The 14179-nt window shown below is 42.0% G+C and overlaps 1 protein-coding gene across 1 annotated transcript in view; it reads right to left on the reverse strand.

The window, feature by feature from the left end:
* COL21A1 (collagen type XXI alpha 1 chain) overlaps positions 1 to 14179 on the reverse strand; it is a 342213-nt gene that overhangs the window by 90169 nt on the left and 237865 nt on the right. Inside the window, exons 8-9 of the mRNA XM_082251479.1 lie at positions 13126 to 13134; positions 10701 to 10784 (exon numbers count right to left, since the gene is read on the reverse strand). Coding sequence (XP_082107605.1) covers positions 10701 to 10784; positions 13126 to 13134 — 93 coding nt within the window. The remainder of the gene's footprint in view (positions 1 to 10700; positions 10785 to 13125; positions 13135 to 14179) is intronic.

A 14179-nucleotide genomic window follows, 5' to 3' on the forward strand; every position in this document is an offset into this window, starting at 1 on the left:
TTCACTCCTGACTACCTATCACAGTTTTGGAGGCCATGAAATGCCAAGACAGCACAACCCCCCCCAAATGACCCCTTTTCGGAAAGTAGACACCCTGAGCTATTTGCAGAGAGGCATGTTGAGTGTTTTGCAGATCTCACTTTTTGTCACAAAGTTTTGGAAATTGAAAAAAGAGGAAAAAAAATGCATTTTCCTGTTTTTTCTTCATTTTCCAAAAAAAATTAGAGCTGCAAAATACTCACCATGCCTCTCAGCAAATAGATTGGAGTGTCTACTTTGCAAAATGGGGTCATTTGGGGGGGGTTTGTGCAATCTTGGCTTTTTATGGACTTCAAAACTGTGATAGGTAGTAAGGAGTGAGATCAACAATTTACGCCCTTAGAAAGCCTAAAGGTGCGCATTGGTTTTCCGGGTCCTGTACGCGGCTAGACTGGCAAAAAGTCTCACACATGGGGTATCATTGTACTCAGGAGAAGCAGCAGAATGTATTTTGGGGTGTCATTTCACATATACCCATGGCCTGTGTGAGCAATATATCATTTACTGACAACTTTGTGTAAAAAAATAAAAAAAAATAAAAAATTTTTTTTTCCTCGAAACTTGTGGCAAAATATAAACTATTCCATGGACTCACCATACTTCTCAGCCAGTAGCTTGGAGTGTCTACTTTGCAAAATGGGGTCATTTGGGGGGGTTTTGTGCCATCTTGAAATTTCAGGGCCTCTGAAACTGTGACAGGTAGTCAGGGGTAAAATCAGCAATTTACGCCATTAGAAAACCTGAAGATGTGGATTGGTTTTCGGGGGCGCGTACACAGCTAGGCTCCCAAAAAGTCTCACACATGTGGTATCCCTGTACTCAGGAGAAGCAAAAGAATGTATTTTGGGGTGTCATTTCACATATTCCCATGGCATGCATGAGCAATATATCATTTAGTGACAACTTTCTGTAAAAAAACAACAAAAAAAAAAAAAATAATAATTTTCCCGAAACTTGTGGCAAAATATAAAATACTCCATGGACTCACCATGCCTCTCAGAAAAAAGCTTTGGGTGTCTACTTTTCAAAAAGGGGTCATTAGGGGGGTGTTTGAACAGTTCCGGCATTTTATACTCAATCTTATCCACACATCACCCACTCTTCTAACCACTTGAAAACCAAGCCTTTTCTGTGCCTTTTTGTTTACATGAAAAAATATTTTTTTTTTACTAGAAAATTACTTTGAACCCCCAAACATTATATATTTTTTTAAAGCAGAGGCCCTATAGAATAAAATGGTGGATGTTGCAAATTTTTTTGTCACACGGTATTTGCGCACAGATTTTCCAAACGCAATTTTTGCGAAAAAAATACATTTTTTTTTAATTTATTGCACAAATACACTATATAATTCCAATTTTTTTGGTAAAATTTAAAAGATGATCTTATGCCGAGTTCATAGACACCTAACATGACATGCTTTAAAAATTGCGCATGCCTGCGCAGCGACAAAAACGTATGTACATTTTTGAAAACCTTTAAAAGTCTCTACAGGTTACCACTTTAGACTTACAGAGGAGGTCTACTGCAAGAATTACTGCACTCGATCTGGTGATCGCGGCGATACCTCACATGCATGCTGCAATTGTGGTTTACATATGACACTAGACCACCGCTTGCGTGCGCCATTGCGCGCAAGCACCGGGGGTAAGGGGGGGGGCTCAATTTTTTTTTTTTTTTTTTCTTTTTTCTTTTGCTTTTTTATGTTATTTTGACACCTTTCCTTTAATTTTTTTTTTTTTTAAATCATTTTTATTGTTATCATAGTGAATTTAAATATCCCCTATGATAGCAATCTGTAGTGACAGGTACTCTTTTTAAAAAAAAATGGGGTCTTTTAGACTCTAGATCTCTCCTCTGACCTTAACGCATCTGACCACACCAAAATTGGTGTGATAAAATACTTTCCCAATTTCCCAATGGCCCTGTTTATTTCTGGCGAAACAGAAGTCATAAAATGCTCGTAGCCTCCGGCATCTTAGGCCATAGAGATGATTGGAGCCATTCTCATCTCCAATTAGCTCTATGGTTAGATAATTGAACCACCGGCTGCACTCTCGGGTTAACCGGTGGGACAGGAGAGCCAGAGAAAAACCATGGAAGGCTGCGGAAGGCGGCGGTGGGGGGGGGAGGCCCCTCCCACTGCATGTAAAAGCAGTCTAGCGGCCAATTACCTGCTAGAATTGCTTTTACATGTAAGCCGACCGCTGGCTGTAAAAAACGATACCAAGATGATGCCTAAATCTGCAGGCATCATCCTGATATAACCACTCAAAGTCCAGCAACGTACCAGTACATTGCTGGTCCTTGTTTGGCATATAGGTTTTTTTTTTTTTCATGCAGCTTGTGGGCTGAACGGAAAAAAAGAGAACCTATCAGAAATCAGCACAGGAATAATGCGTAGTATTACTCATCATTAACCGCCCAAACAACCACCCACTGAATTTAATGATGGGTATACACGACACTATCCACGTATACCAAAATAGGATTTTAACTGCAGTGCTGAAATCAGAAAATCACCACAGCTGCTATCAGCAAAGGTATCCATATATGCTGAGCGCAAACGCTGTTTGTGTCAGAATATATAAAATCAATGCGTGGTAGCCGACGAGGGACCTGCAAGAGAAACAGGTCACAAAAGAATGAAAAAACAAACAAAGGACATTGAAAAAAAGTATAGTAGGAAGGAGTAGAAGGACATATAAAATGACTGACAACAACAGTTTTTGGATCTTCATCATTAACCGCCCAAACAACCACCCACTGAATTTAATGATGGGTATACACGGCGCTATCCACGTATACCAAAATAGGATTTTAACTGCAGTGCTGAAATCAGAAAATCACCACAGCTGCTATCAGCAAAGGTATCCATATATGCTGAGCGCAAACGCTGTTTGTGTCAGAATATATAAAATCAATGCGTGGTAGCCGACGAGGGACCTGCAAGAGAAACAGGTCACAAAAGAATGAAAAAACAAACAAAGGACATTGAAAAAAAGTATAGTAGGAAGGAGTAGAAGGACATATAAAATGACTGACAACAACAGTTTTTGGATCTTCATCATTAACCGCCCAAACAACCACCCACTGAATTTAATGATGGGTATACACGGCGCTATCCACGTATACCAAAATAGGATTTTAACTGCAGTGCTGAAATCAGAAAATCACCACAGCTGCTATCAGCAAAGGTATCCATATATGCTGAGCGCAAACGCTGTTTGTGTCAGAATATATAAAATCAATGCGTGGTAGCCGACGAGGGACCTGCAAGAGAAACAGGTCACAAAAGAATGAAAAAACAAACAAAGGACATTGAAAAAAAGTATAGTAGGAAGGAGTAGAAGGACATATAAAATTACTGACACCACAACAGTTTTTGGATCCTTTTATTTTTCTTTCTAACTGTTCCTTTACTTCTTGATTTGGGAGGGACTGCGATCATCTGCGATCTTCTCTTCCAGCTTGGGTCTCTCAAAATGTCGATGGACATCCAACATCCTTCGAGACCCTGTGTTTATGTGCCCTACACTGTGTCGTGCTGTACCCTACGCTAATAATCCACTAGTGTATGGTAGCGCTCAAAACATTCCCCGATGCAGAGACCAGGTTGGTCAGGACATTTGGGACAATAATAATGGGTGTCACGCCTAAATCCGCGCTTGCTACAGACACGACATCTTCTTTGGGGCCATCTTTGGGTAGGGGTACTCGGGAGGACATGTGAAAAATGCCTCTCATGCAGCCGGCTCACTGCATCTGGAAGGGGAAGTTGGGCAGGCATGCCTCCTGGGTACAGGTAGGCAAGGATGATCTCTTCCTGGAATTCCCGGAAAGATCCAGTTCGTCCTGACGCCCTGTATAGGACAAAGGCGTTCAGCATAGCCAATTGGTATAGGTAAACAGACACTTTTTTGTACCAGCGTCTGGCTTTACGGGCAACTAAATACGGCGCCAAAAGCTGGTCGTTAAGGTCCACCCCTCCCATGTTAAGGTTATATTCGTGGACACAGAGGGGTTTCTCCATAACGCCAGTTGCCGTAGGAATTTGGATCGTCGTGTCTGGGTGAAGGGAGGACAGAACATAAACATCCCGTGTATCCTTCCACTTCACCGCAAGTAATTTGTCCGTTTTCAAGCAGGCTCTCGCCCCCCGACTAAGACGGGAATCTACAAGCCGTTGGGGGAAGCCCCGGCGATTAGGTCGCACTGTGCCACATGCGCCAATTTGTAAATCGAGAAGGTGACTAAATAGTGGCACGCTTGTATAAAAGTTGTCCACGTACAAATGGTACCCCTTTCCGGATAAGGGTGACACCAAGTCCCAAACGATCTTACCGCTGCTCCCTATGTAGTCTGGGCAGTTGGGGGGCTCCACACAGCTATCTTTTCCCTCATAGACCCGAAAACTAACTGTATAGCCTGTGGCCCTGTCACACAATTTATACAGTTTGACCCCGTACTTGGCACGCTTGCTGGGGAGGTACTGTTTCATAGCAAGGCGGCCAGTAAATTTAATCAGGGACTCGTCAACGCAGACAACTTGTTCGGGGGTAAACAAGGCTGCAAACCGCTGATTGAAGTGGTCTATGAGGGGCCGAATTTTGTGGAGCCGATCGTATGCAGGGTCTCCCCGAGGACGACAGAGTTCATTGTCGCTGAAATGCATAAATCGCAGAATTTGCTCGTATCTCGTCCTGGACATAGAGGCAGAGTACATGCGCATATGGTGAACTGGGCTAGTGGACCAATATAGCCGCAATTCACTCTGTTTAGTTATGCCCATGTGGAGGGAAAGGCCCAGAAAGATCTTAAATTCGGAAACCGTTATAGGTTTCCAGCCGAATTGTCTGGCAAGGTGTGAATTTGGGTTGGCGGCGATGAACTGTTGTGCATATAAATTTGATTGATCCACAATAGATCTGTAAAGATCTTCCGTGAAGAACAGCTCAAAAAAGTTCAGGGGCGTAAAACCAGCTGTCTCCACGTGGATTCCAGGTTGGGCGGTGAATGGGGGAAGTACTGGCGCTGTAGTATCAGTGGGTTGCCAATTAGGAAATGCCAGCCCATCAGGGAGGGCACTATGGGCTCTACGGGCCTGTCTTCGAATACGCGGTGGCTGCGGGCCACTACTTGTGCTAGCCACCGCACCAGCTTCAACTGCACTTAGGGGACTCGCCACGTCACCAGGTCTTACTGCAGTGCTGGTTGTACTAGGTCCAGGTTGTACTAGGCCGCTGGCGCTTGCCAGGTCGCCAGAAGGATGAGCGGCACTAGTACCCACACTCTGCTCCATACGAGCACCCTGCGATTCCTGCATCACAACAACTTCAGAATGGGGTCGGGTACGCCTGGGTCTAACAGGGACCCATCTGTCGTCGGAGCTATCTGTCAGGGAGCCGCTGCCGTCATCAGGTTCATATACTGACACTAATTCGGTCATTGTAGCTTCCCCTTCGCTATCAGATGACTCGGTCAGCATATAACTGACAAGCTCTTCATCCCTGTACGAACGTTTGGTCATTTTGGTAACTAAATTTACTCGTACAGTGATGCGACTCACAGGTAATAAAAGCACCTGGTTGTCGAAGATTATTTCAAGCGCTACAAAAAAAACTGCTAATGCTAGCAGGGATCAGGCCTGACTCTGCTAACACAGCGGTTTTGTGTCTTGTGTTTTTTTGCAAGTGACAGTAATCTATTGATTACTACACTTGCCTGGGTGAAAGGGTTAAACGCAGGTGCTGGCCGGAATCAGTACTGATCGTGCAAACACCGCGTTTTGGGAACCCTAAACTATGGGGGCGCTAGTATAGTTCTGATCAGATCAGATATTGATCTGTTCAAACACTATACTAGAAATGGAAGTGTAGGTGCGTGCGTGCGTGCGTGCGTGTGTGGCAATCAAGGGGTTACTTCTAAACTATGCGCTGGGGATCTGGGGGGGGTGGCGGGGACCCTAAACCTCCTTTGGGAAAGAAACTAGCTAGCTAGCGCAACCTCAAGTCACAATGACACCAATACAAAATACAGTAAAAACAGTATATTATGTGTGTATTAGTGCTAATGTGACAGAGGGTGTAGGGGTTAACGGGATGTGATCAGGGGGGGATCAGGGGTTTAAATCTTTATTGGAAGGGACTGGCGGGTATCCTAAGGATAAAAGGAACGGTGGCAAGCGCTAAACCTGGTCACAAGTCACACTTATACGGGTATATAGAAAATGCTATATACTGTATACAGTGTGCGTTGTGGCAGGGGGTGTAGGGGTGATCAGGAGGGGATCAGGGGATTAAATCTTTATTGGGCGGGTGGGGGGGACCCTAAACCTGCTTGGGACACAAACTTAGTCGCCTGCGCTAATTCTGATCACAATGACACTAATACAAAAATACAAAAACACAGTATATTACGTTTGTATTAGTGCTGATGTGACAGAGGGTGTAGGGGTTAACTAGCGGTGATCAGGGGGGGATCAGGTGGGATCAGGGGCTTAAATCTTTATTAGGGGGGGGTGGCGGGTAATTCAAGTGGAAAAAGGGGGGTCGCAAGCGCTAGACCTGACCACAAATCACACTTATACGGGTATATAGCAAAATGCTATATACTGTATACGGTGTGTGTTATGGCAGGGGGTGTAGGGGTGATCAGGGGGGGGTCAGGGGCTTAAATCTTTATTGGGCGGGTGGCGGGGACCCTAAACCTTCTTGGGACAGAAACTTAGTCGCCTGCGCTAATTCTGATCACAATGACACTAATACAAAATACAATAACACCGTATATTGCGTTTGTATTAGTGCTGATGTGACAGAGGGTGTAGGGGTTAACGGCGGTGATCAGGGGGGGTTCAGGGGGGATCAGTGGGTTAAATCTTTATTAGGGGGGGGTGGGGGGTAATTTGAGTGGAAAAGGGGGGGTCGCAAGGGCTACACCTGTTCACAAATCACACTTATACAGGTATATAGGTATATGCTATATGCTGTATATAGTGTGTGTTGTGTCAGGTGCTGTAGGGGTTAATTGGGGGGGCGATCGGGGGTGAAATGTGCCTATCTAACTGTGTGTGGGTGTGCTTGGTGCAGTACTCACAGTAAGATGTGCTCTCCTCTCACGCTGGATCCAAAAAGACCGTTGTGGGGGGAGGGCACATCTCCTCTAAGCCTGTGTTTACATTTCACAGGCTTAGAGGATGATCTGATTGGGCAGGACCGATCAACAGGTCCAGACCAAAAATGATTGGCCTGGACCTGATGACTGATCGGTTCTGAACCCAATCGAGTCATCATCGGCGGCGGGGACGCGCGGGAGCGCGCACAGGGCCGGCAAATTGTGCTGACGTAGGCCTACGTCAGTTTGCCTGGCCGGGGCTGAGTGCCGACGTAGATCGCCGTGCGCCGGTCGTAAAGTGGTTAATATTATTATTATTTTTATAATTATTGGTATTATTATTATACAGGATTTATATAGTGCCAACAGTTTGTGCAGCACTTTACAAAATGAAGGCAGACATTACAGTCAAATCATAGTTTGTGTTTACTTGCTTCCCTAGGAGACACTAAGAACACCCATAGCAGTAATATGTTATTAGAGTTAGAATGGGCAAATAGCTGTCAGAATAAGGAATGACATTAGCTTAAAGTGATTGTAAAGTCTCATGATTTTTTTTTTAAATAACAAACATGTTATACTTACCTTTTCTGGCCCCTCCCTCCTGTCAAGTGCCCCCACAGCAAGCAGCTTGTTATGGGGGCACCTAAGCTGAGCTGCAGCTCCATGTGTCTATTCATACATGAAGCTGCGGTTCGGGCCCACCCCCTCTCTCTCCTGATTGTCTAACTAATTTTAATTGACAGCAGCGGGAGCCAATGGCGCAGATGCTGTATCTCAGCCAATCAGTAGGGAGAGTACCGGAATGCAGAGGGACTCGTGGACATCGCTGGATGGAGATGGGGCTAAGGTAAGTTTTAGGGGGGCTGAGGGGAGCTGTTACACACAGAAGGCTTTTTAAGTTAATGCATAGAATGCATTAAGATAAAAAAACCTATTGACTTTACAACCCCTTTAAGGCTGGACTTTAGGCAAACAGGTAAATATGCATTTGCCAAAGGATATACAAATACACTAAAAGATCTCTATTTCTGTCCATCCAATTCTATTTACACAGCCCTTCCACACTGCCTAGCCTTATCTTGTAGGGCAGGTTATTTTCTTTTCCCTAATGCAGTTAAAGTGGAATTCTGCTTTCATTTTTTAAGTCCTGCCCTTCTTTTTTTAAACCACCTGCTGACCACCTAACTGTAATTATACATCATGTGTTTTACATTAAATATTGGGGTTATGGCAGCAGCTAGCATTTTTTTTTTGAAGCAGACGGCCGGCCTTCTGATAAAAGTGGTCCCAGTGGTGGATTCACCATGGGACCACTTTAATAGGGGGAAGGAGAGGTGCACCCCTCCCACCGCTTACCAGTCACAATCTGGTCCAACTGATGGCTGGGCAGGAAGTCAAGTGAGGGCAAGATGGCCCCCACTTGGCTCTATGCCCTTGGAGGACCAGAGCGACCATGACATCACTTCAGGTTCTCCACCATTAACTTTTTTTTTTTGTTTTCTTAAATGTTTCTTAAACATTTTTCTTTTGCTTTTTAGGCTCCATGTACACGGGACGTTGTAAATGGCCGTTTAGGAGCCGTTGGGCGTTTTTTTTTCAGAAGTCCCTGAACCCACCTACATGTTATCTTATCTGTCCATGTACACAGGGTAATTTACAGTCATTTGCAGGCAGTTGAGTTCAGGGATGTTTTTTGGAACGCAATCATTTGCGTTCAAACATGTGTTTCCCGGCGTTTCAAACGCGATGAAGTACGTTCAGCCACGTTATACATTTTTTTTCTTCCATTCAAAATCAATGGTTCCCTATGGGAGCCTATTGATTTGAATGGAAGGCGCACCGCAAGTCGGATCAGGATGATCAGGATTCAAATCAATAGGCTCCCATAGGGAACTATTGATTTTGAATGGAGGCAGAAAAAACGCTGCTAAAAGCAACGTGGCCAAACGTGCAATAACGCCAATGGAAAAAGCTACTGAAAGCATGTTTAACAGCTGCTTTTTCCCGGTGTCAGAACTAGCTTTGCAGCACGTTTTTTCTAACATCCCTTGTACATGGAGCCTAAAGGTAAATGAGAGGAATTTAAAGCACCCCATCCCTTCTGCTCACGCGCAGAAGCGAACGCGTATATGTAAACTGTGTTCAAACCACACAGGTGAGGTATCACTGCAATCATTAGAGCAAGAGCAATAATTCTAGTGCAAAACCTCCTCTGTAACTCTAAACAGGTAACCTGTAAAAAAATTTTAATGCGTTGCCTGTTGAGATTTTTAAGTAGTGTACATTGTCGCCATTCCACGAGCATGCACAATTTTAAAGCATAACATGTTAGGTGTCTTTTTACTTAGCTTAACCTCATCCTGCACATTATACTAAAAAAACTGGGCTACCTTTACTGTTTTTTTTTTAAGTGTATTTTGCCAAAAAATTGCGTTTGAAAGACTGCTGCGCAAATGCAGTGCGTCATAAAATATTGCAAGGACCACCATTTCAGGAGGAATGTCTTTTCACTGCTACCACTGAAGATAAGCGGGAAGCTACTGTCAGATCACTGGACTGGCTAGAAGACTGCAGGAAAAAGATGGATATAGGGCTTTTTAGGATGAGGGATCTTCAGAAAGTGGGTGGAGTGCTGGTTTTGGTTCTAATTTAGTATTATGTTTCATTTCAAGTAAAAGATTACAGGTTTCCTCAATCTTGGACAATGATAGAGAAAGAAATCTAGATAAAGCTATTGAAATTTGATAAGTCAATTAGATTCAAGCCGAACCCAGCAGAAATGGTCTTATTTGCAAAATCCTAACCTCTTCCTTAGATTTCATATCCCTGCATGCATTGCAAGGATGTGCTAATCATTAAACAGGTGGAGTAGACTTAACTTGGTTATATGTTTGACAGCACAGTTGCCTGTGCAAATAGCCAAACTCCTTGCAAAAAAAGCAAAAGGTACAAGGGACCTGATGCCACAAATGTACAGCATCAAGGGGACTACAACAGTTGGGTCTAAGAACTTCTTCACTTCACTTTACTTTACTTGGAATCCTAGAAGACCCTCTGATGGGATTCTAGGAATGTGAATGCTTACTTTACTACAACAATATCTGAATGACAATGGAAGTCCTCGGCAAGTAGGTTTTGCTCCTATTATGTTTTGCAAGGCTTGTTTCCCTAGTGCAAAAACACACAAACACATGTGTTTCAATCATTTCAAAGCTTGAGGTCATTGTAGCCGTATTAGTGCACTTGTGAATCATTTCAAAAAAACCTTTAGATGGTGGCTTAACAAATGCAATATAAAGGGATATGGGAAATGGTAGTGACACACACACACAATGAACTGGATGGACTGGTGTCTTTATTCAATCTTACCAACTATGTAACTATGTAACACAAGGGAGAGTCTTTTTCACTGGGAAGTACCTTTAATTTACAATACTAAAATGATTTAAAATATTTTCCTAGCTCTACTTGATCTTTGACACGCCTTTGAATTGCTGCCATGTATAGAAATTCTCACAAATATTCAGTGATAAAGTTCTACTTACTTTAAGTCCAGGAGGTCCTTTTTCCCCAGGAGGACAAACACAGGGAGCAGATGTTGAGCCAACATCACTTGGACCATTTAAACACTGGGAAGAGAGCGAGGAAAAATATATTTCCAAATGAATATTTCAGCTTTTTCAGGTTTCATATTTTAAAATTATTGTGCTTGGTTCTTTTATGAAATGTTCCTATTTTTGTCAGTGTTTAAATATAATCTGCAATTGTTACTCTTTGCATGACTACTCTTGCGTTGCACAGAAATCATACTGAAAAGCGGTAGTAATGGGCTCCTTACATGTTCTGGCTATGCTAACAGCTATAACACACAGACTATCCTTTAAGTTATATAGGTTTACCGCTGCAAACAATAAATAACACAGTGCCTGATAAATAACTTGATTGATTGTCAGTATAATAAATACTGTTTTTTTAAACAGAAACTTAATATGGGATCCTTTTGGAAACAAATAAAAGTTACTTCTTTACTTCATATTCCACTGAAGTGTCCTGTGAATCTCAGCACTTTCTAACACTTCATTAAGGAGAGAAAAAGAGATTTTTCCAGGCTCTCAATAATCTTTTAGGCTCATTGGCAAAACTGTACATGAGCACTCCTAAATAGCTTACTTTCTCATTTAGTTGTAATAATCAACAATCTTACTTTAAAATTAGCGACAAGGTTGGAGAAGAGTAAGCAGTCCACTCACAGAGTGAAGAAATAATATTAAAGAAACCTTATAATACCAATATAGAACTCCTGGGATGATTCCTCAATGTTGTTATTAACTGGAGATTGTAGGTTGACTAAAGGGGGAACTTGGAACATCATTCATTTGTAGAAGGACTATAGCCAAGGACAATTTATAATTTTATCCTAAATGTTTAAAGTACTATTATAATCACACTGATTAAAAACTTTCACATGGCTTCTGGTATCTTTATGACTGCAAATGATCTTATAAGAGGAGATGTCCACTTTGTATAACCTTCTGAACCAATAAAAGGGCAGTGGGGCTGTTAGTAGGCCATTGTATTGTGGTCCAAAATCTAGGAAACACAAAGCACAATAAAATGAAGGGAATATCAGATTATACAAGAAAGACCAGCACTCTTTTTGAAGATTTGACCTAGAGTTTGCACACCCATCATAGAACATTGTCTGAGCTCTTCATCTTGTGGTATCTACATATCATATCTTGATATTCTACAGATAAACCTGCTGGATGTTCAACTGACTGCATGTTATTAACAAAATGACTCAGTACATAATGGGTATGTATCCCTTTATATATGGGAGTTTTAAAATCGAATAATAAGGATGCTCTTCAGCCTTATTTTGTCCACTATTATTTCAAGCAATTATCCACCATTATTTCAAGCAGCAGCAAATATCTTTGACGCTTCATAAATACTAAAAAATGATTATGCAAATCATTTTAATATTAATAATTCTAGTAGCTGTGCAAGGATTTCAAGAAATTGCTATTAAAAGTAGCTGTGCAAAGATTTCAAGAAATTGTCATTAAAAAGCATTTTTCAAAAGCGTCCAATATGTACCAGGGATTCTCATAAATTAGAGGATTTGGGTTCATACAGCTTCCCAACATGCAATCACACTGCACTGGTCCAAAAAGGATTAGGGACAGACAGAACTCTCATTGTCACAGGACACTCTTCTGTATATGGCTAACACGTTCATGAAAGCTAAACATTTGTCTCTGTAGCCAATTTATAATGCCAATAATGGGTTACATTAACTGAAGATAAATCCTGTTTACAGCAGTATGATTAGGCCTTATATTATTGGCATCTATTGTTGTTGGAAACAAGCTATTTCTGACCACCACTAAAAGGTGTGTTTGGGGAAGGGAAATGGGCTCTGGGCCAAATGAGTAACCCATCTCCCAGAAGCAGATTTTTCAGCACACATCATGATGTACTTAGAGCAAGGGGGCTGCAGAGAACGTAGCTACAGAGATAATTGCACAGTCTGTACTGAACTGCATTTACGTGCTCCCAGACATCTTCCTAACACAAAAAGCCATGTGACTTAAATTTTCAAATCTCATTGGGCTAAGTTAAGAATAACTGTCAAAGAATCTTTATTCTAATTTGCTAGTACAATAAATTGAGCTTGACTGACATGAGTTGATGCACATCTGCACTCATACCACACCACATGCTGATATGCATCTGTCGAAATGCATCCCATAATTCATGTGTAATGACCCAAAATAAATCTGGATAAATTCCAGTACGTTTGTTCCTTGATAAAAAAAAGTGTTACCAGAACACGATAATATGAATATATTGAGTGCAGAAAATAAAGCCTTTAAATGCTTTTTTACCATTACCTGTAATGTTTCTGTCTTTTCAAAGTCAAGTAAAAATATTACCTTGTTACTGCTACTGTAAGAAACAACATACCTCCCCATTCTGCAACAGAGAGAAGCAAGAAAACATTATTGCATGTAAAGTATATATTACCATTTTACACTTTATTGCTGAATGATCTGGTAACTGAAGTGGTAAGTTGGAAAAAGTACATAAAATGAACAAATGTAAAAAGAACCATGATAGAACAGCAAGTTACATTTCTAAAGTGTAGGAGATGGCCCCACCCTCCCAGCACACAGATGGTGATTGACAGGCGCTGTTTTGCATGTTCTCTATGAGATTGTGTGGATGGAGTTGTGTCCATTCCCTCCACTCAGGTCTCAGATTGAACTCAGCTGTCTTCTCTATGCTGTGCAGTGTGTGGTGTCAAATCCCCACTCCATGCCTTCTGGAGCTGAGAAAAAGCCTTTGATCCTTGTGTTTTAGGAGACTATAGAGGAGAGGGGGCTGCAGACAATCAGGTGCAGTTTATTTAGGAGAATTTGTTTAATCTTTGTGTATCATCTAAGGCCAGTCGCTTCACTTTGCAACCACTTTAAAAGGTCATATGACAAAGGTTTCTTCTGGCCAGAAAATAATTGTTAGCTCCAGTACATGACAGAGCAACTCAAGGAAATGTGCTGCTAATACTATGATGAAAAAATTGAAATGATGTAAACGCTTACGTGATTTACCTTACATTCCAGCTTTACATAATTCTTTGAAGCCAGGATCATTTAGACTAATAAACTTTAAAGGATACGTCCACCTTTTGGAACATGGTACATGTTCTACTTATTTTTAGGGTGGAACATGTAACTACTCACTACTGCAGCTGTTGACTGCTCGGCTGCCCTCTCCGCTACCTCTAGTGACGGCAAGCAGTGGATCTTCTCCTCCCGCTCGCTGTCACTGTTTTTTTTTTAAAACATGGCCATGAGGGGATCCACCATCCAACTGTGTCATTCATTCACAGAGTTCTGTGAATGGGAAAATACAAGTACCATCAGCCTTTGCAGCTGTCGGTTTGTAGTACTCAATGAAATACCGTGGCGCTGTTCAGCGCTTTGGTAGTTCATTATCTCTTCCTGTCAGTGTCTATCTG

The sequence above is a fragment of the Pelophylax lessonae genome, assembly GCF_965119305.1.
Source record: "Pelophylax lessonae genome assembly, chromosome: 3".
In the NCBI taxonomy this organism is placed as follows: domain Eukaryota; kingdom Metazoa; phylum Chordata; class Amphibia; order Anura; family Ranidae; genus Pelophylax; species Pelophylax lessonae.